Source organism: Naegleria lovaniensis, assembly GCF_003324165.1.
Source record: "Naegleria lovaniensis strain ATCC 30569 chromosome Unknown tig050, whole genome shotgun sequence".
In the NCBI taxonomy this organism is placed as follows: Eukaryota; Heterolobosea; class Eutetramitea; order Acrasida; family Naegleriidae; genus Naegleria; species Naegleria lovaniensis.
In genome coordinates, this window is record NW_025407872.1 from 147,755 (window position 1) to 169,465 (window position 21,711).

Here is a 21,711-nt window from a genome sequence, read left to right on the forward strand (position 1 = left end):
AGAAGTATTAAATATTGTTGAAAACAAAAAAATGAGCAAATCACAACGCTTGATCAAGAATGCCGCTCTCGTTTCGATGGCACTTTTGGGCTCGGGATTAGTAGCCACCATCTATATGCAAAATAAGAAATATACTCAATATTCTCAATATTCCCATAGTGAAGAATCGATGAAAGAAGCTCTTTCCAATTCGGAATGGAGAAGCTATGCTTTGGGACAAGTGGTTCCTTTGAATTCAGATTCAAAATTATTTAGATTTGTTTTGGCAAGGAATGGAGAAGCATTGAAATTGAATTTTAATTCTATTGCATCCATCAAGTTGCAGCAACCAAGTTCAGATAATGCCTCCGATCATTCTTGTGTAGAATTGTATCCTATTAATTCTGAAAATAATGTTGGATTTATGGATGTAGTGATTCACAAGAAAGAACAACCTGAACTATTTAAATCTAAAGCTGGAAGTTTATTTAATTTTAAAGGACCATTTCAGTCGAATTTTAATGTTGATGAATACCTGTCTAGCACTCAAGCGTCTGACATGATTTCAATTATTGCTCAAGATGTGGAACATGGAGTAGCACCTTCGTTACAACTTGTGTACAAATTGTTGATTCAAGATAATTCAAGCTCGGGAAATAGAAAGGTCAATTCCTCGTCGCCAAACAAACCTAAAATTCATCTCTTTTATGTAGTGTCTAACCAAAAAGATTATCTTTTGAAACAAAGCTTGCAAGATTTGAAAGGCTCATTATCTGGACGCATTGAAATGACCACCATTCAGGGAGGATCTACTTTAACGCTACCCTCCACAGAATTACTCGAGGCTTTACATGTGGTGAAATCAAATGCTTCACACGGACCAGTGATTGTTTGTGGCTCTCAAGATTTTGAAGAGAGTCTTAGTTCTCAATTATTGGAACAATACCAAGTGAAATCTATTTCTCTGCATGATGGAGAGAAGAGATCATGAGACATGGTCCACACCACCAAAAGACCACAAATTGGTCACAAGAATTGGATTTTTGTGAATAATGCAGTACGATTTGGTGCTATAATTGCTGAACTAACAATAAATAAGCTTAATCATTAATTAAAGTGCAGAATTATAAATATTATAGGTACAAAACATTTCGAGATGCTCGAAGAATAAAGAGGCTGCAAAACACGTTATTTGATCCGACGAAGTTTCGGTGCATTGCTTGTCTTTAGGCTTTGTTCTTTTCTTACAACATTCTGAGCATTCTTTCCTGTCAGTAATATCATACCTTTTGTTCCAATTCGTCCTTATTTTCTAGTTTTCTCCATTCTTCATATGTAACCACTGAAGAGGAAAGCACAGAGTCCAACGAAGAATTGACAACAAAAAGAACAAAATTACAGAATTCTGATCTGATATTTCGTGAGTTTTTGCTTGCCTCAAAATGGTGCTCCAAGCTTTCAAAATATTTTCCTTTTTGCTTCTTTTTAATAATGGCCATAGGCAAATTGTTTCTTAAAAGCACCAAGTTCATTAACATTCTTGACATCCTGCCGTTTCCATCAGAAAAAGGGTGAATTCGCACAAAATTATAATGTGTCAAGCATGCCTGAACTACAGGATGAGCTCTAGTAAAATCGTTGTCGTTAAAGTAAGAGATAAATTTTTTCATTAACTCGGGAACCTCATAGTAATCGGCAAGTAGTATTTTCTGATACCCTATTCCAACATTGTGATGTCTCCACAACCCTGCTGTCTTCGATAAGGACGTCATTAATGAAATATGAAGATTTTGAATGTCTTTCAGGGTGATTGTTGTATTTTTTGAAACATGTTCTAAAAGGTCTTCAAAAGCACTGACATGGTTCACTGTTTCTAATACATCCTTAATGGGTTTGTTGACAACAGAATACAGTCCTTCATCGACAATTTTTCTTGTTTCAGCTAATGTGAGCGTGTTTCCTTCAATACCGTTGCTATGAAAAATGAACACTGCTTGATTATGACGAGCATCAGAAATAGTATGGTTAATAAGGAAAGGATTCTTTCTTATTAGATCCCATTTTGCGTTAACTTTGTCTAACAAGTGTTCTAAACTTTGGATTGTTTTGAGAAATATATTTTCTGATTAATACCTATACTTACTATCCAACAAGATTTGTCTTGGAGGTTGAAACAAGCTAGCATACTGCTCATAAATTTCACCAGAAGCAACAAGACGCTCAAACTGCTCATTCGATAAATATTTCCTCTTGGATAGGTATAGTTGTTGTACCTGTGTTTCTCTTTATTGCTCACTTTCCTTTATCAACTCTTTTAGATTGACAAATTCTTTTTCTTTTATTGAAAAGGGACGCCAATATTTATCGGAATAGAATTTTAGCATTCCCAAAAACAAAAACACAACAAGCATCATGAGCAACGCATTTTTGCACCCTATTCCCCACTGCGTTGTATCTAAGGCTGCTGCTTTTGCCTTTCTGTCGTTCACCTTTCTAGTTCTTTCCTTATGAGTCATTTTTTCATTAACCCTTATCGATTAAAAGTTTGGTGTGGAGGATAGCATGATTGTTTTTAGAACCAAATTGAAATACAAAATTTCCACAAAAAATTGAGTTTACCATATTTTCTACCATCTCATCCGAATTTCTTTGAGACATTTTCCGTTGTCATCATCAAGATCTTTCATAAAACGAGACTATAATTTTCATCAATTATTTTCAGTTGGAATACCATTGATCCTCCTTTCCAATAAATCAAAATAAATTCATCCCAATATGAGTAGTATTAGCAACGAGAGTGGCAGTGATGAACTCCCAAAATTTGTTCTCTTCAATAACCGATTCTATCGTTATGTTGGAATTTCAGTTTCTGATTTTGATCCCGATGGAGCTTTATACACCTATTTATTTAGTTTTGATGATGATGAAGAAGATGTAATACCACAAACACAAACCAATACAAATCTGAATAGTAATCATGGTGCTGCTGCAAGTTCCTCCACAGCTGGTCCTCTTCAAGGAAATAATTCCGATCACATTCTCAATGCTACAGCCAATACAGCCTCCACGACAAGTACGAATTTGAACATTTCCATTCAGGACGATGAAGATGATGAGAATGAAGAAGATGATGAAGATTTATCTGCTGGTGGAGGAGGAGAAGCGTCACATGCTCAAACTCAACCAACCACAGCAATGCCTCAATTAAACACGTCGAAAAAGGATGGCCATGAATTTGACATTTTACAAGCCATTTATCAAGTGACTGGACAATTATTGGTGAATGAGGAAGAAAGGAAGGCAATTATTCGATATGTCTTGTGGTTTATTAATTTGTCGTTTAAGAATGCAGAGTTAGAGAGGAAGACCATTGCAAGTGCTATAAAAAGAGGAGATTTGGAGCAAAATTTGATTGATATTGGATTTAAGGAACAAGCATCCATTATCAAGTATGTCAAGTATATTTATGATTAACATTGGGCTTCAGTACGGTGGGTGAAGGTTTTACAGATAAGAACGCCATGAGCTCAATAAACTATTTGAATCAATTTGAAAAAATTGATGACGAAAGATAGGGTTTAATTTTACCGGTTCTTACACAACAATACCGTCGACACAGGCGCTCAAACAGAAACAGAGTTTTAAAAAAATATGTTAAAGAACTGTGAGCACCTTTAGCTCAGCTTGGAAGAGCATCGGCCTACGAAGCCGGGGGTCGCGGGTTCAAGCCCCGTGAGGTGTAAAGTACTTTTTATTTTTTGCTGTGTCGTCGAAAGAAAAAATAGCTCCCAACAGCGATCATGATTTTTTGGAACTAAATTGATTTGAATTATTTGCAAGTGAATGCAACAGCTTTGAAAAAACCACCGAGGAATTATCGGAAGAATTGTTATTGAATGTTTCTTGTTGAATCAAGTACATGAACAAATTTAATGACATTTTGAAAGAATTTGAGCAACCTCTAACAGGCCACAATACAATTGAAATTATTTCCAACAGTGTACAAGGATACGACGTGACAAAATGTTGAACGTTTAATATTTGTTTCATTTAACGTGAAATACCAAGCAATGGATTCTCCAACATGACCAAAAAATAACTTCAATAATATTCCAATGATCACACGGAAGAAACTATGGCTTTGTAGAGAACGCTAAAATTGTCCAACCTAAAAAATTGGTCAAAGTTGATGAAATTCAAAAACGCTGCACTGAGCCTTAAACTCCCGTTGAGGATTCATCCTTCCAAAAAATTCAACCATGTCCTCAAATCTCGGCCCAACGGCTATTCCTACCGATCCCGAAGATACACCTCAAAGAACTATAGATCCCTCGGAAAAGAGAAAGAAGGGTTCAACCTCAAACAATTTTCTTAATGATCATGATGATATTCAGGAAAACAGAAAGAAAAAGCTGAAGCAGGACTCTTGGCCCGAAGAAACTCTTGTTTCTTCGTCTTTGATGAGCAATTCTTCAACATGGTTGGAGGTTACAGGCTCAACATCCAACTCGGAGCAACAATTACACGATCCTCAATCCGTTGTGCTCAGAATCAGCGCTTTTGATGAATGGACGGCACATCAAATTGCCTCTCTTCTTTGCATGCCAATGAGTAAGGGTGGTGCATCGTTAGAGGTTCCTGATATCCAACTACTATATTGCAACGGTTTCAACGGAGCATGTATTAACAACATTCTGCTGGACATCAAAAGAGACATGTCTATCGCACACAAAAACATGATGGAAGACTTTCCTCAAGTTTCATCAAGAGTATGCAGGACCATTATTAATTGGGTTATTTGTACCCTGAAAGAGCGACTTGTTAATTTATGGACTGAAACCGATGTCAAGTCTAAGCTTTGTCAACCAAAATCTAAAGGAGGTATTGATTTGTCTATGGACCAGGTGCAGATGTTGTATGAGGAAAAATTAGACGGAACAAGTCTATCAATGATCATGAAATTACTACAGGTTTACAACAACTTATCTTCTGTTGATATAATGAAACAAGTACTCAAAAAAGACATTAATTCATCCACTTGCACTGCGGTTTTGAATTGGGTAAACGATAATTTGCTAGAAAAGGACAAGATACAAGTGGTGTTGCAAAACGTCGAACTGTTATCCAGAGGAATTGACGACCATAACGATGATTCGTGGTTGCAAAATCAAATTCTTTCTCTAAACATGGCTTCACAACTTGAAATGGTAAACAGAGTAGAAAAGATCTACCACGAAGCGTTGATGAAAATTACCAAGCATCTTGATCAAAAACTGTTTGATCTATCAGCAATTCTTGCTTACAAACCAACCTCGTTACATGTTGGAACTATTGAATCAAGCATTCCTCCGTACGTTTCTCATTTATGTAAGAACAAAATGCTTCCAGTTTCCAGGATCGATAACAAGTACACTTTTCGGAAACATTATCTACCTTATATTCCTTCGCTTCAAATTACAACGAGTCAAGAACAGTTTCTTAGCGTTGAGAATAAGGAAGCTTATATTATTTTATCACCATCAGGAATTGGGAAAACCTCACTGCTTATTCGAACACTTTCTAAATACCCAGGATTACTTTTAACAGGAACAGCTTCTTATGAAGGAGGGTCTAGACAAACAACAGATGCTGCCGTTCAACAACTGATGGCTCTTGTAAATGGGCAAAGCAGGACAACTTCTTTTGGATGTGTTAGACAAGTGATACAATTGTTACTCATTTCTAAATTGTTACACGTGATTTGTTTGATAGAGGAAGCACAGAAGAATAATGACGTGTTGAAACCATTTGGTTGGAAAATTTTACCATATCTAGCCTTTAATCAAAGCAATGGAAATACCACACAAACTTGCAGAATTTTTGTTGAACTCTCACAAGTTTACCAATACACCACAAACCTGCCACAATTACGAGAAATTACAAGAAAATTAATCCAGTTCGTCAAGCAAATGATTTTTACAAATTTTAGTGACCAGTTACCAATCACACATGTTTGGAACAAGTCTAACGATTTGCCGTTTCTTATTTGTGTAGATGAAGCAAACATTCTTGAAGAGTAAGTTGAGCATGAATGGGTTGCTTATTGTAATGTTGTAGAACTTGTATCCACAAATATCTCTCTTGTCGAGGAAACGAAAGAGGTGTTCTTTCAGTTATGGCAGGGGAAATTGAGAGTTTAAAGAATGATAATATTTCAAGTTTTTATGCAGGCACAAATGTTTCTATTGACATCTCACAAATTGTTCAATCAAATTTAATGAAAACTGAAGCAAAATCTATTGTCCATTTCATTACGCAGTTTGAATACTTGAACAAAACAAAATTTATTAATTATTTAACACAACACATCACTGTCGACCCAGCAATGGAAAATGAAATCAACAATTTATCAAATTCATTTTTCCCAATCAGAATTCGTCAAGCTGCCTTGTTTTTGGAGAATTATTTGAACCGAGTATTGAACAAAGAAAAAATTGCAATAGCAGACTGTTTCAGCTTGGGAATGGAGTCTGCACGAATGGAGATTGAGAGAAACGTAAACAATTTTTTCACAGCAATTCCAGTTAAACATCGAGAAGCCTATATCAATGCATTCAGTGGTAGTCTTTTCCAGTATATTATTCATCACATGTATCATGACATATTGGGATATTACTTTGTGGAAAGAAATCAATACAGTGCTAGAAATTTATTGGTCTCTGGATTAACTTGCCCCACCAATGAAGCCATGACAGAATTTGAAGCAAAAGATGCACTTGGGTTCCAAACAGCACAGCTAATCCTCCGCCGTTTTAATGCTCACGAAAGGATTCAACCTTATGAACTTGCCAAGCAATTGTTAGATATTACACATACAAGAGAGAAAACAGAAGTGGTTGTTGGACTACATTTATTGTCTTGTGATGGAAAACAATTGGATGAACTGTTCTCTAATTTACCAAATACTATGGATGGATCAACAATATTTCATTGCACAAAACTATTGAGTCCAAACAGTTATAAGCAGTACTGTATAGAGAAATGGAATGAAACAAAAGTGCTATCAGGAGAAGAACTTTTTATTTCACATATCAGGGACAAACAGTGGGACTTTTTAAATGGAATAGCTTTTATGCCATCTCACTATTTTCATCCAGATATAATTGTTTTCTTCAAAGGAAAATCAGGAGAAATCATTAATTTTAACATCAGTGTCAAGATGTTATCTGGAAAGGAAATGAAGCAGGACAAAGGATACAAATCCACGATCACAAAATTGATGTTTTTGAACAATTACAAGCAGGTAGATTTATCGACCATTCAGAATTTGAAAACAGCTAAATTTTCATCAAGCGTTGAATTACTTAATTTTTTGAATGGCAGCAACAAGAAGGACAAGAAAAACATTCACTTTCCTGAAAACTCTTTTTGGAGCGCAAGCTTTGGTCAAATCATGGAATCCTTAGACGCTGTAAAAACTGTTTCAGTGCTTATTCACCTTCATAATAAGAAAGATATCAACCTGCGTAGAAAGGACTACCAAGACTGTTTGTATGTTGATCAGTCGTCTGCCGAACAATTTTTTGGTAAGGCGTTGGCAGAGGGCTTCAAACAATTTCTTACTAAGGTTGAACAAGATGAATCAAGGATGTAATCACGTGTTCAAAAGGAAAATTAACAGTTTATCAACAGCAACAACTTCATCAGAGACAGCACTACTGCTTCTTCACACACGTTTTCTTATGCTCTGGCCAACACTTCTTCATACATTCGGCTGAACAAAAGTATGCAGAATGGCATTGGGAACATCTTTTCGACGCTTGTTTTCCACAGCCCTCACACAGCGGTGAGGAAGAACCCAGGGTTCGAGAGGTAATGTTGGTTGATTTTTTCAGTGATGAAGAGTGAAAAGTCTTCTTTGGTTGGTCTACTTCTTGGAGAGTTTCTTTGTTCAAAGTAGCAGCTTGTTTGGCATGCTCCTCTTCCTCGCGTTCAATATCTTCATTGCTGACCACTCGAGACACCATTTGACGTAGATTCTTCGAAAAATGCTCCAATCTTAAATCAAATTCATGATATTCAGGTTCTAATTCCCCATTCAATTGTACCCATCTTGTGTTTGCTAACCATCCTGCCTCTGGCAATATTCCACATTTCGTTTTCCACCCAACCTTTGAATCTCGATCCTTCATTTTAGATTCATTGAACAAGGGCAAACCTTTCAAATGGTTCCAAATCATTTGTGGTGCCATTTCCTTAAAGTATCCATTTTGGTCGAACGAACAAAGAGCTCCCATCAAGTAGCATTGAGTGGCATAATCTGTGGTGTTTTTCAATAATTGTAAAGCGAGAGTCCAAAATTCAGATGCAGATTCTGAAAAGTGTGGAACGGCTTTTGATTTGTTAAATTTGACACGAGAAAATTTGTAGATGGATTTGGCCAAACTTCGATGAAAATCAGTCATGGCAGCCTGCTCGAAGGGAGTGCGTCCAATATAACATTGCGCACGACTGAGACAGTCCTCTTGATGTACACCATTATTGAATTTTGTAGCGTCTACATAATCGTTCCCGTACTTGTAATAGAGATCTTTTGGCAGGTTCTCCATTTCGTCCATATTTTCACAGTCACCAATCTCAGCTCTGAATTGAGTACCGTTCATTAATTTCAAGCAATGAACAAATGCCTTGAATAACCCAAATTCTAATAAATAACTTTTCAACTCCTGAGCCAAGTTGTAGACTTTTTCGACATAAAAATCTTCATCTAAAGCGTCTTCACTGATGATAAATTGACAAATATTAGCAAATATCAAGAGACATTCTCTCTTTTCCAAGGTAAATTGCTCATACATGACTTGAATGAGTTTCTTGACCAATACTTGCACACTAAGTCTTTCGCTTTTTTGATCTAATAACTTTAAAAACACCAATCCAGGACGGTCCCTGGTGAGAACGTTGATATTACGGACACAATAAAAAGGCGAGTATCTGATCTTGCTCGTCATGAGTTCGATAAATGCGTTGATACATTCAATCTCCACAAAATATTGTAAATTTTCACTTCCACATGATGCCAATTGAATGGTCAGAGAGGACAGTGGAGTTAATAATATATCTGAATTGGTCGCAACCTTGTGCCAATTCAAAAAGAAATTCTTAAGGACTTGAGGATTACGGGTATGCATGGCACAAAACATGCAATTGGTTTCATCGATTGTTGTTTTTTTCTCCTTCTTCATCATGCCCAAACTTTCCATTTGTTTTTGTAATTCAAGAATTTCATTGTTAAGTCCAGACTGTATCCGATTAGTTCATAGATATGCAATATATTAATTTTCATGACGATTTAAAAGGAGAAATTGTTATATTAATTAATAGGAAAATACATGAATCAAATATTTCAACCAACCTTGCCAGACATTTCGGCTTGATGCTATAAAAACGATCAGAGAAATTCATTTCGGTCCGAAATGACAAACACCAACCTTCATGTAGTGGAAATTAAAATCGCTCATTTTTTTAAAGAAATATTCTCGATTTCAGAAGAATCCATTTTATTGTTAAGGCCCTCGTTCGTCAGAAAGAAGCAAAGCACAGAACCACAAAGAAGCAAACATTCCCAACTTTAAAAAGGAAATAAAATTCTCCAAGGTCAGGAGATCTTTGACTTTCTCGTTTTGCACGGCAAGCATCATGGTAAGTTCTTTTATCTTTTTTTTTCTCTCATCCTTTTTAATCCTTAATTGTGAGTTTTTTAGCTGAAGCAAGGCCATTTTATCTTTTAATCGCTCTACTTCATCATCTTTTTTTAAAAGATAACAACTTTTCAAATGTACAAGCTCACTTCGATAGGTCGGTTTAATAGCAAGTAAACAGCCCTTCTCCGAAGAGCCAACATGCTTCGAGGTTGGAATGGTTTTTATCACCCGATACAAACCAGTCAGAGTTTCGGAAGCCATTTTTTTTAAGGTAAAGTCAACATTTGCTAACGTAACTCGGAACTCAAACAGTAATGGAACAACAAACGTAAGAATGCGCCTGCTTCCTAATCTCGTTGAAAAAAAGATTATATATTAACATATCAAACTGGTCAATGATACAAAATTATGTAGATGTCGTATTGCTTTCGTGTCTTCATTGTTGAACTTTCAACACTTCTTCATAGGTCTTGTACTCAGTGTAGCCACCGCTAACATTTGGAGAGTAATAGAGGGTAGTATAATCAAGCTCATTCAACGGCAAATTATTCTTCAATCTATGAACCAAATCAGGATTTGCAATGAACCAACGACCAAAAGAAACAGCATCCGCATGTCCATCTTGTAAAATCTTCTCAGCGCTCTCCAAATTGAATCCTGAATTGACAACAATCGGAGACTTCTTGTTGTAATGTGGTTTTAGCTCAGCACTAACACGAGCATGGGCAGCTCCTTGAGGTTCCACCAAATGCAAATACGCCAAATCGTATTGAGCCAACAATTTCACAGCTTCTCTCCATGTCTCTTTTGGAGTAGAATCTGACATTTCATAAATAGCAGTTTCTGGAGAGAGTCTGACACTAACTTTACTGGAATCTCCTCCGAATGCCTTAATGGACTCTTCAACGACCTCTTGAAGGAATCTCAAACGATTGGAAATGGATCCTCCGTATTCGTCCTTTCGTTGATTGGTACCATCCTGAATGAATTGGTCAATGAGATAACCATTTGCTGAATGCAATTCAACACCATCTATGTGAAAAGAAAGACAAAATGTATATTATGGTTTTTTAAACCACTCCAACTTACCAAATCCAGCTAGCTTGGCGTTTCTTGCTGCCTGTCCAAACTGTTTCACAATTTCTCTAATTTCCTCACGTGTTAATTCACGAGGTGCATTGGGAATCACATTGTTTACGCCAGCATTTGGGAAATTGTCCAAATCCGTCGTCATGGTCTTTTGCAACGGAATTGAACTTGGAGCGACTCCGTTCTTCCAACTTTAACATTTAGCAAAACAAAGTAACAAATCAACGTACCGCAAACGACCAACATGCCAAGTTTGAAGAAAGAAAATTCCTCCCTTATCGTGAACTGCCTTAGTCACACGACTCCAACTTTCAATGTGCTCCTTATTGTAAATTCCAGGAGTGGTAGGATAACCTTCTCCTTGTTTTGAAATTTGAGAGGCTATTAAGAATGGATTCGGATAACAACATGTTGTTCACGCCGTTATGATTCAAAAGTTGTTCCTTCCAACAACTTACCTTCGGAAATAAGTAAACCACCCTCAGTAGCACGTTGTGAATAATAGAGTGGACCCAATTCTGGATGTAATTCACCGTGGCCAACCACAGCACGGGATCGAGTCAAAGGAGGCATGACCACACGATGGGAGAGTTGGATTTTGCTGTTTGGAGTGTTTCCTCCCAATTGGAGTGAAGTGAATAACTTTTTGGCGATTTCTGAAGACTTCTTTGTGGATGACATGCTATCAGTGTGTTAATTTTTTGTTTGAAATTGAGATAGGAACTTGTTGGTTGAGGCATTTATGGCAAGAAACACAAGAGATAAAGTACGCACGCAAAACCATTCGAGAAGTTTGTGCTCATGGTTTTAAACGCGGTTTTTCTTGACCGCAAGCAAGTTCGCACGCACCAGAAATTGGGAGATATCTACCAATTTTTATTCGTGCATGAACTGGGAATGAGCACAATTTGCCCAAAGACATGGCAATAAGGCTTCAATAATGTTTCGAATGAACTTCCCAATAACACCACGTTAGAAGGCGTTGACAAAAAATGTCGTTCTCGAAAATGATGAATCCGTATCACTTGACCACTTTCAATTTCGCTCACGTTCAATGTGCATTGGAAAATCCCATCCTTGTTCCATTTCTAATGAGTAAAGGACTGGATCAATTAATTTTCAATCACTCTTTATTATACCATCGGATGGTTGTGGATGTTAAGCCATGGACTGGATTTCATCAAAAGCGAACCATGAAAGAGTTGATTGAAAATGAAATCAGGGAGAAGGGAATTTGTAGGTTGATGAATTCATATCTTTCGGAATGATCAAATATTTGAATTTATTGTTCATGAATTGTTATGGATTTAATTAATAGGGCATCTATTGAAAGGAGGTACTGCATCTCAAGCTCGAATGTTTTCATCACTCATGTCCTTGTTGTTAGGCCTTGTTACCTTTCCGGTGAGCCATCTGGCCATTTATCCCTTGTTTGAAAGAGCAGTAACGTATCCCTTGGAAACGCTTTGCTTGTCTCATCTGAGGAGAAAAGCATCACGATCATTGGTGGCCAAAATTAAAAAACTCCCCAAGTTATTAGGAATTTATCAAACTTCTGAAAAACCTCTCCCCATAAAAGATCAACTCATGCAAATAGTGAACAATCTAAGTAGAAAAGTTGAAAAAACAGTGAACGAATTGGATGAATTAAGGAACAGGTATGGTGTCTTGAATGGTTGGTATCGAGGATTTTTTGATGCCTACCTGGTTGAATTCCTTGCATCTTGGGCTTGTAAAATTGGAATTTCATGGTGTGTGAATAACGTGTGGAGTGGAATATTTGGTAAAAACTCACAGCTTGGAAAAGAGGTGCTCATTATTTCTCTAACTCATACCCTAGTCACTCCAATAAGATTTGCGAGAATGCGTTATCAATCGGATGTGCACCATGAATATCCAAGTTTTTGGCAATGCCTGCAAATGATTTATAGGCTTGAAGGAGGATGGAAAGCGTTCTATAGAGGCACGGTTCTTGGTGATGTTTTGGTGGAAATTGGAAAATAACTAACGAACTGGCTTGTAATTACAGTATTTTGAGAAGCTAATTCATGAGAAGCAAACAAAAGGCTTAAACCTTTTTCATTCGTAACGAGAGTGTACTGTTGTTCTTGGATTGTGTAACGGTCTTAATGGTGTGACCTCTCATTTGTTCAGATTCAACATAGGACAAATGTTGAAAATTGGCTTGTGGCACGCCTTGTGACGGTATTGAATTGTCACAAACAAGATCCTTTCCTTGGATGTCATTAAGTCTCGATGTTTCTTCTTTAAACTCCTTAACAGAGCATGACAACTCACTATGACTCTTTTGAATTATTTTGCAAATGTCTAAAAAGCTATGTGGTAATAAATAGCCTCCTCTAATTTCGAGTAAAAATTGAAAATCCTTATCGCTGCATGATCTTGGAAATAGTTTACATTTTTTCAACGTTGAATTGAGGAATGAATTGGGGCTCACAATTTGAGGAATATCACAATCCAAAAACTTCAAATGGTAATTTGTCAAAAAGTCCACAAGCGCATGAAGTTGTTTTCTTCCAGACACAATCAGACATTTAAATTGACTGGATACTTCCTCAGTACGTGAAGCAAGCATTATATTGTCTGCTTCCGTTCTCATTTCAGAACCAATTCCAAACTCTTGAAATTCAATTTGTTCTTCACGTAGTGATTTCATAATATCTGAACTTGGATTAGAAATGACACATCGTTTACCTGCTCCAGAAAATACAGTATCATTTAAGAAAATGATGGAGCTTCTATAGGTGTAATCATATAATAGGTAAAAGTAGGGGCAAAGGCCTTCAATAAACGACGAAAATACTGAGAGTAAAGCTTCTGACCAGCATAAATATCTGTCATTCATAAATTGTATATCTAACTGGGTCAGAGTTTGAAATGACTCGTACACACTAGAAATATTGTGTAAATTTTCTCTGCTGTAGTTTGGAAGCTCCTTAATTTTTGACAACAGACAATGTGGAAGTAGAGAAGATGGATAAATGTAGTATAAAAGACTCTTGTAAAATTCACTAGATGCCTGATAATCCACCGATGGTTGGTTCTGTGAAAAAACCGGAATAGCTCCATTAGAAGCTTGAGAAAATCCCTTGCTTTGAATTAAATTGTTAGTAAATAAATTTACGCTGAATTGTCCGAAAGTTCGTAATTAATAGTTAAAATCAATGGATCATGCTCGTTTTTACAGTAAATTTACTTACTCAGATGTAGGGGTACCAGTAACAAAGCTTGACAATCCACATGTTTTTGAATTGGAAGTAATATTATTTGTCCAAAGAAAATCCCGTGATGATTTGAAAACAATAAATGTCTTGAGAGTGTAATCAATCGGAATTTCCGTAATCGAGTTAAACGTTAAACTATCATAATTGTCAGACTTTTTTGAAGTGTTCGATAAACTTGAAGAAGAATTTGCAATCACACTTGGTTTTGCCATTATTTGAGCACTCAAATTTTGGATTGCCTTTTTCCGTTCTTCGTCTGACATCTTCTTTTTATCAGCTCCGCCATTCATTCCGATTCCAAGAAGTCTTGCATCTTCCGTTTTCAGTTTTTTCTTTTTATCGTGATTGAGAGAACCAGGGAGGCTGTCATTGCTGGTACTGCTCATGGATGAAGCGTCCTCTTGCTTGTTTCGTTTCATTTTTTAATTATTTATTAAACAAATAAAAATGTTAACGGTCAAACAAAGAGGGAATTAGTGCTATCAGTTTCTTCTCTTGCCTTGAGAAAACCATGTCTTCCCCTCATCAGAATGAATCCTCAGGACATGTTCATTCTATTGCGTTTGAACGGTAGAGGTTATTAGACGAGAACAAGGAATGAATTAAAGCTAAAATTAATTGGTATTTTTAGATTCAACTCAAGAGTTGAAATTCATCTTGGAAAACCAAACTTTATTTCCGAGAACAAAACAAATTCCAACAACTACACACAAACAACACAATGGTTCAACAATTCTACTCATCCGACAATCTCTACCTCATCACTGTTGGAGAGAATGCCAAAGAAAACGACACCATCCGACGACAAGCTGCACAAAGCGATTTGTGGTTTCATTTGCAAGATGTGGCGAGTCCTCACGTCATCCTATCTCCTCTCGATAGAACTACAACCAGTTCCTTCTCTTCCGAGAGTATTCATCAAGCTGCTTTGTTATGTAAAGCCTTTAGCAAACAAAAATCGTTACAAACATCAAATGTGATTTATTTACCTCGGAAACATGTGAAAGGAGTTGTAGAGATTGATGGACGTGTGGAAGTGAAAGGCCATGCAGAGACCATTAAAGTCTATCGGGATGATACCATTCGGGAAACTCTGAAAAAGAAAGTTTAAATCGTGTGCTCGCAACGTTCTCAAAAATCCCTAAGAAACCTAGTCCATAATTCATCATGCCTAATATTTAAATAAATTATTATCAATTTAAGAAAATAATTTGGTATTAACACAACATTTCGGGAGTGCTTTTTTGAAATGACAACCTCCGTTGCATCAAGCATGAAGAACTTGGTGTAAAAATACTCCGAAAAAAATAGCTGTTCCACAACAACATTATCATACATTAAAACGAATAACAACAGAGTAGTCTTCATCAATTACATCGGAAAATGAGATCCAACGACCAATTAATTTACCTGCCAGTGCAGACCAAAATTTCATGTCTTTTCGAAATTGAATTTAGTGAGACTGAAAAAAAGGTCATTGCTATCGACAAGTTACATAAAAAAGTACTCAAATTACCTTCGGATATCATCTCAGTAAATCCGACAATTAAAATTGATGGCACTTGTTGCCTGATTAGAAATGGACAACTTTATAAACGATACGACAGAAAATTAAATAACAAGGGCAGCTTGAAAAATAAGAATTTTCAAAAACAATTAAATGCACAGAATGGAAATATCGATAATAAGGATGATGTTCTACAATTTGATGTTAATACAGATTTTAAAGAGGGACCTTCTGGCTGGATTCCTTGTGATAGTATTCGTGAATTATTCGAAACTCAACAAGCTCATGTTTCCTCTCAACACCTAGTGGGATGGGTTCCTGTGAACGTTAATGATGCAGCCGACAAATGGCACACCACTGCTATTGTCACTTCGAAAATTGACAATGAAAAATATGCAACATTACTAATTCCGTACTATGATGAAATGGCACAACTGGCCAAATTTAGAGTAGAATTGAGAAAAATTTCAGAATTGGAGGGGCAGACTTTGGAATTGATTGGCTCTAAAATTAATGGAAATGTGTATAATTTTCCCAAGCAAGAGAAACAACATTTTCTGTGTCCTCATGGTTGGGCATCCTATCTATGGGATGAAAAGAATGAGTTTTTACAAGATGTCAAGAAAATTACACTTGAAAGTTTGAAGAGATGGTTTGAAGATCCGAACATCCAAATGTCCAAGAGTGAAGGAATTGTATTTCATATAAATTACAAAGAGAATGAGCAATCCAGAACGCTTCTGTTGAAAGTACATCGAGACCATTTGAATTTGAAATGGCCAACCCAAGGATGCGACCCACAATTTAACTATGAGCCCTGTTGGTTAGAAGAGCTTGAAAAGCTGAAGGAACAATATAAATGCTGCTAAATGGCTCACTTAAATTTATCTTGTAAGTCTGGGTGCTTTTTGATAGCCGTGTACACTTGCGAATGGGTAATTTTGGGTGGCATGATATAGTTCTTTAAGCTAGAGCATGGTTATTGGTACATGTAAAATTAAAAAAGGTGAACTTACCCTGGGTATTCACGAGAGACTTTTTTCCAGCCCTCGGTTTGTTTGCAATCGGCGTTCCAACATCTGTCAAGCTCTTTTTTGGTATAGTAATCACTTTTTTCAAGCTCACAAAGAAGATAATAATCGGTATCTTCGGTGTTAAATATGTTCCCGTTCTTCTCCTTAATTGTTCGTTTTAAAATGGGTTCCATATATTGTTCAGGAACGTGCCGCATTCTACGAATCAATGAAATAGTGTCGTGAACCAAACGGTCTTCGCCGTAATTCTCTTTTAAGAGTTTCATACTTTCTCGTTTCACAGATAGTGCTTGCTCGTTAATTTGCTCATTAGTTGACGTCGATGGTTGAGAATGTGATGGGGGTGGTATTGCTTCCACTTGTTGAGGATGTTGTGAGAACTGCGACATGGCTTGGTACTGAAAACTCTCCAAAGCTGGTGTTGTTGTTGTTGGTGGAAACAACGATGCAAGGGGATGTGGCATAGGTTCGCCATGCTGAGAGGAAGGTGGCATTTGTGGTACGAACGGAGGAGCCGAAACCTGAATGAGTTGAGCCCCTGGTGGTGTAGCATGTTGAAGAACAAAAGAAGGAAGCTGCTGTGAATGAGTATCTGAGGGTGTGACATGATGTACACCAGGGACTTTGTCTATATTTTGTTCCCGGATTCTTTCATGATGTTTCTTGTTTTGATATTTTCTGTTGTTCTTCTTTTTAATAATTCCTTTGATTCCTCTCAATCTCTCTTTCAGTTCGTCAGCACGGTTTTTTTTGTTCTTCTTTTTCTGTTGTGGCCGATATGAATTTTTCGATGATGGCGTGTCTGTGACAATGGAATTTGCTTCCTCCTCAGATTCACTCTCGTTCATGTCCTCGTCCAAAACGTCATCCATAGATTCTTCCTCTGATACCAATCTTTGAGAATCAATGTTTCGAAAGGCACGAGCTGTGCTTGGTGACTTGTGATCACGTCGTCGAGGACCACTTGTATCGCTGACAGAGTCGTCGTGAGAACGGTTAATTTGGCATAGGAACACTACAGCATCATCACTTTCATTGTCTTCATCGTTCTCGTCCAAGATGGTGCTGTTAGTATCATTTTCAGCAACGACAACATGATCATTCTGATCACCTTGATTTACAAGTTGGCTAACATCGGGTGAAACGGTTTCAAGATGAGTTTGTTTAATATTATTTTCAGCATTAATCTTCGTTGGAGTAATAGTAGTGGAAGGATTATAATTTAATGGTTGTTGTTGAATATTATTGGTAGGATGATGATTATTTCATTTGGTGGTGGTGATGATGTTTGTAATAATTGCTCGCTCATCACCAATACGGAGGAACCATAATACGAGGAATTGGCTGAAGAGGCTGTGCTCGTTCCAGCAACAGACAAGGTGGTGTGGGCCATGCTTGAAATCCAGCCCTCCGAAGTTGGATAAAACAGGGCATTCATATCATAGGACATTTTTTGTTAAGTGTTTTGTTGGGTTGACCATCGTTTCAGTTTTGCAATTTACATTTTTTTAGAATTTGCAAAAAAGTTCAATATCTTTGGGGTTGTTTTATTCAGTTGCTCATGTCAGGAAACAACAACCTTTTGGGTGTCAGTATTTTTCTGTCGTGTGGATTTTCGACGGATTCTTCTCAATGTTGTTTACAAAAAAAATGATTTTGCAACAAAAGAGGAGATTCTTGGTGGAACAACTTATGGCTCAGGAAAAGCTGGATCGACTCGATCAAGAAATACGGAACGTTTTTATTTCTGATGAGAGTGTTTCATCTCGCATAGCCATGGTTACTAATTTCAGTTGGAAAAATTCTCATACCAAGAGTAGTGATCTCGGTGTGTTGGAAGCACAAATAGAGGATGACTTGAATGATCCGATCAATAATGTTTTATTTGCTGGAGAGGATTTGGATTTTAAAGTATTGTTATGCACGAGAAGTCTTCATAGGCTTTTCGTTTTAAAAAATTCATTTCAAGATAATATCGGAGTCTTTCAAAAATTAACAAATTTGGACGTGATGGATCAGCTGAAGAAGGATGATCATGTTATTGATTTGAGTTTTGGTAGCGTTCATACATTAATTTTAACAAGAAAGGGAAGAGTGTTTGGATTTGGAAAGTAAGTGAGATGTTAGAACTAACAGTTCTCTCAAATTATTTTCATCGAACGATTTATTGAATTAGTAATCAATATGGACAATTAGGCCAGGAAAAGGAACATGTATTTTTTTCCAAACCTGTGAGCATTAGAATTAATTCCCATGAGAACGAAAAGGTTAAATTTCATGCGATTCATGCATTTGGAAATAAGTCATACTTTGTATCTAATATTGGATTATTCTATTGTGGAGATGGTAATCCTCCTCAGAAACTTCAGATCTCTTTTCCATCAAGTGCCATAAAGATGGTCGACGGTTCTAAAGATATGACAGTAATATTGACAGCCTCAGGAGAAATGCACGCCATGTATGGAACAGATCCAATTTTTATTCATATTCACCCTTCCATGCATGTTGACTCCGTCGCAGTATGCAAGCTTAGCTATATTGTGTTTCTTTGTGGCCAGAAAGTATTTTACTCATTAGGGTCAACTATCACACAAATTGATTTTGAGCTCCTATTCAAAGATCCATCACATTATGTAACTGATATCAAAAGCTCAGACAAAACTGTGTATTTCTTAACCTCAAAAAGAGAAATATGGAGCAATTTTGTTACATCAAAGCCGACAAAGATCTTAAACGAACCAAGATTACCTTCGTATTATAATTGGCACATGTCGTTAGACAAAAATACTGATCGATTCTGTGCCATTGTGAAATTGTCACCAAATCAAAAGAGAATCGTTTGGTTCTGGAGCAACTTGAAGAAGTCAGCAAGTAATCAACATGAATCATTTGCAGATATTGTCATGCATACTTTTCATTAATTACAAACATTACAGAGAACGAACGTATTTTTATTACCTCACTACAATTTTCTTTTCACAAGCTTGAGTTTGAAACCTTCTTCATGAGCAAGACCAGGTTGGGTCTTGTTAAAACTCATGACTTGATCAGGGTAGCTCAATTCAATTTTAAAGCGTTGTAAAAGAGAAATGATAAATGATTTTTGCTCAAGCAATGAAAATTGTTTTCCCTATTATTGAATGGAAGAAAGTGACAATATTGTCAAAGAATGTCAAATGAAAAAAAAACTTACCAAACACAATCTTGGTCCTCCACCAAAATAGGCCAATGAAAAAGGTGGATACAAATTTTCCATAAATCTCTCTGGTCTGAACACCTCAGCATCTTGTCCCCATACCTGAGTATTTCGATGTAAGGCAAAAATGTTGAGAGCAACAACAAATCCTTTTGGAAGCTTATATCCTTCAATGATCTGACTCGAATTGAGCACACGAAGAGGTAATTGAGTAATGGGTGGGAATAATCTCATATTTTCTTTCAGGACACAATCCAAGTAATTCATATTTTGAAGTTTGGTATAATTGGAAATGTTTTCGTCGTGTGAAAATGTGTTGGAAATTTCTTCTAATAATTTTTCTTGGACATGAGGATATTTGGCGAGTGAATAAAATAGAGAAGCCATTGCACTTGCAGTGGTCTTTGTAAAAATAATGAGTAATATTAAGAAAGAATTAAATAGAATAAAGTTATATATATATGGTTATTTAAAAAAAAATTAACGTGAAATATTGTAACAACAAAATGATCTTGAAATAGTCCATACTACTTACTTCATGACCTGCCAAGAAGAATATTGCACATTGATTTTTCAATTCTTCATTGGTTAAAGCAGCTCCTTCCTCATCCACAGCTTCTACCATGAGTTCCAAAAGTGTTTTCTGCTTGGCGTCCTTATACACTTGTTCCTCTTGCTTTCTATTTCTAAATTCTACAATCAAATCTTCCAAGAAATTTCTAAATGTTTGAATGGCATTCTCCATTTTACGATTTGTTTCCAATGGAAGTGAAGTAAACGCTTTTCCGAGAATAATTCTCTCAGGATTCAACAAGTTACACATGACATGATGATACGCCTCAAGAGCTTGTTGTTTTTTCTGAGATTTTACAGCGTGTGAATTTGGTCCTTCAATAATTTGAGACAAGTAGTCAAAATTCACATCGAAAATTGTTTGTCCCAATACGTCCAACGCGAGACGAGTGGTCACATCGAGTGGAGAAATGAGCAATTCATTCATTCCTTTTTCTTGAAACATGTCTTCCAATAACGATACCGATTTTTGAGCCTTATCCACAAACACATCCATAAATCTCTCAATTTCATTAAAGGCCGGAGTAATCACGGAACGTTGTCTCCGCCAAACATCTCCGTTCGCAAAAACAACATTAATTCCAACAAATTTGTGAAAATCTTTACCAAAGATGATGGCATTATCCTTCTCCAATTCCTTCCATTTCATAAAAAAGACACGAGCTGCACTCGGACTTGCAAAATGCATAATTGGAACTTTACCAAAAAAAGTCAACACTGGACGAAAGTCATTGGTACGAAAAGCAGATTCATAGAGTTGTACCGATCGTTGATTTTTCTTTTTAAAAGTCATGTACGCTGTTTGTAATGCATTGAAATGAACGAGTTGTTTCACAGGAACAGGTTCAGGTGCTTCATAGAGAATTTTCTTCTTCTTCTTTTCACAAGTTTCATTTTCTTCTTGAAATGTTGTTGTACTACCACTAGTCGTCGTGCGAACAACACTGGGTGTATCCAGAGAGTCCGCATTTACTTGAGTGGATGCTTGATCATTATCATCATGATTAGGAGGAGACGTTGCCACACTGTTCATGGTGGCTTGAGAGTGATGAGGAACGACTTGCAGTTTGGAAAGAGCTTTTGCTTCGTTCCATTTCATGAGAATCACTAATCCCGTGATGAGGAGAAGAAATCCCACAGGTACCACAGCAAGGAGTAGAGTGGAGAGCATGAATGTGAAATGTTTTTTTTTGTGTGGTTGGGTTCATGATGTTGTGACCAAACAACGATTCTAGTAATACAACTGTCACTCGTGTTACCTTCTTACAAACTTCATATCTCTCTTCAACGACCGTTTAGCAAATGGAGAATTTGATTGAGCTTTTCACGTCGCATCATGCTTCCATATTTGAAATTTAATAATGGAAAGATCACGCGCTTGTTACAAAAATATTAGAAAATTGGTGTG

General features: G+C 36.7%; 12 protein-coding genes across 12 annotated transcripts; 7 read left to right on the top strand and 5 right to left on the bottom strand.

Annotated features, from left to right (window-relative positions):
- Positions 1 to 31: 31 nt before the first annotated feature.
- C9374_011749 (uncharacterized protein) lies at positions 32 to 970 on the top strand (the record flags this gene model as incomplete). The annotated part of the gene is made up of 1 exon (XM_044687439.1): positions 32 to 970. The coding sequence occupies one exon, from the start codon at positions 32 to 34 to the stop codon at positions 968 to 970; it is 939 nt and encodes a 312-aa protein (XP_044543038.1).
- Positions 971 to 2,754: 1,784 nt separating this feature from the next.
- C9374_011750 (uncharacterized protein) lies at positions 2,755 to 3,453 on the top strand (the record flags this gene model as incomplete). The annotated part of the gene is made up of 1 exon (XM_044687440.1): positions 2,755 to 3,453. One exon carries the CDS (start codon positions 2,755 to 2,757, stop codon positions 3,451 to 3,453), a length of 699 nt encoding a protein of 232 aa, XP_044543039.1.
- Positions 3,454 to 4,238: 785 nt separating this feature from the next.
- C9374_011751 (uncharacterized protein) lies at positions 4,239 to 7,612 on the top strand (the record flags this gene model as incomplete). Its single annotated transcript, XM_044687441.1, has 2 exons — positions 4,239 to 6,034; positions 6,076 to 7,612. 2 exons carry the CDS (start codon positions 4,239 to 4,241, stop codon positions 7,610 to 7,612), a joined length of 3,333 nt encoding a protein of 1,110 aa, XP_044543040.1.
- Positions 7,613 to 7,673: 61 nt separating this feature from the next.
- Positions 7,674 to 9,476, bottom strand: C9374_011752 (uncharacterized protein; the record flags this gene model as incomplete). The annotated part of the gene is made up of 3 exons (XM_044687442.1): positions 7,674 to 9,257; positions 9,371 to 9,394; positions 9,447 to 9,476. The coding sequence occupies 3 exons, from the start codon at positions 9,474 to 9,476 to the stop codon at positions 7,674 to 7,676; spliced, it is 1,638 nt and encodes a 545-aa protein (XP_044543041.1).
- Positions 9,477 to 10,095: 619 nt separating this feature from the next.
- Positions 10,096 to 11,429, bottom strand: C9374_011753 (uncharacterized protein; the record flags this gene model as incomplete). The annotated part of the gene is made up of 4 exons (XM_044687443.1): positions 10,096 to 10,691; positions 10,749 to 10,804; positions 10,979 to 11,129; positions 11,207 to 11,429. The coding sequence occupies 4 exons, from the start codon at positions 11,427 to 11,429 to the stop codon at positions 10,096 to 10,098; spliced, it is 1,026 nt and encodes a 341-aa protein (XP_044543042.1).
- A 311-nt stretch (positions 11,430 to 11,740) lies between these two features.
- C9374_011754 (uncharacterized protein) lies at positions 11,741 to 12,752 on the top strand (the record flags this gene model as incomplete). The annotated part of the gene is made up of 2 exons (XM_044687444.1): positions 11,741 to 11,984; positions 12,067 to 12,752. The coding sequence occupies 2 exons, from the start codon at positions 11,741 to 11,743 to the stop codon at positions 12,750 to 12,752; spliced, it is 930 nt and encodes a 309-aa protein (XP_044543043.1).
- A 64-nt stretch (positions 12,753 to 12,816) lies between these two features.
- C9374_011755 (uncharacterized protein) lies at positions 12,817 to 14,412 on the bottom strand (the record flags this gene model as incomplete). Its single annotated transcript, XM_044687445.1, has 2 exons — positions 12,817 to 13,894; positions 13,970 to 14,412. The coding sequence occupies 2 exons, from the start codon at positions 14,410 to 14,412 to the stop codon at positions 12,817 to 12,819; spliced, it is 1,521 nt and encodes a 506-aa protein (XP_044543044.1).
- A 302-nt stretch (positions 14,413 to 14,714) lies between these two features.
- Positions 14,715 to 15,104, top strand: C9374_011756 (uncharacterized protein; the record flags this gene model as incomplete). Its single annotated transcript, XM_044687446.1, has 1 exon — positions 14,715 to 15,104. One exon carries the CDS (start codon positions 14,715 to 14,717, stop codon positions 15,102 to 15,104), a length of 390 nt encoding a protein of 129 aa, XP_044543045.1.
- A 272-nt stretch (positions 15,105 to 15,376) lies between these two features.
- On the top strand, positions 15,377 to 16,369 carry C9374_011757 (uncharacterized protein; the record flags this gene model as incomplete). Its single annotated transcript, XM_044687447.1, has 1 exon — positions 15,377 to 16,369. The coding sequence occupies one exon, from the start codon at positions 15,377 to 15,379 to the stop codon at positions 16,367 to 16,369; it is 993 nt and encodes a 330-aa protein (XP_044543046.1).
- Positions 16,370 to 16,374: 5 nt separating this feature from the next.
- C9374_011758 (uncharacterized protein) lies at positions 16,375 to 17,984 on the bottom strand (the record flags this gene model as incomplete). The annotated part of the gene is made up of 3 exons (XM_044687448.1): positions 16,375 to 16,468; positions 16,517 to 17,721; positions 17,847 to 17,984. The coding sequence occupies 3 exons, from the start codon at positions 17,982 to 17,984 to the stop codon at positions 16,375 to 16,377; spliced, it is 1,437 nt and encodes a 478-aa protein (XP_044543047.1).
- A 200-nt stretch (positions 17,985 to 18,184) lies between these two features.
- Positions 18,185 to 19,455, top strand: C9374_011759 (uncharacterized protein; the record flags this gene model as incomplete). The annotated part of the gene is made up of 2 exons (XM_044687450.1): positions 18,185 to 18,645; positions 18,711 to 19,455. 2 exons carry the CDS (start codon positions 18,185 to 18,187, stop codon positions 19,453 to 19,455), a joined length of 1,206 nt encoding a protein of 401 aa, XP_044543048.1.
- A 41-nt stretch (positions 19,456 to 19,496) lies between these two features.
- Positions 19,497 to 21,474, bottom strand: C9374_011760 (uncharacterized protein; the record flags this gene model as incomplete). The annotated part of the gene is made up of 3 exons (XM_044687451.1): positions 19,497 to 19,664; positions 19,728 to 20,132; positions 20,266 to 21,474. 3 exons carry the CDS (start codon positions 21,472 to 21,474, stop codon positions 19,497 to 19,499), a joined length of 1,782 nt encoding a protein of 593 aa, XP_044543049.1.
- Positions 21,475 to 21,711: the final 237 nt, after the last annotated feature.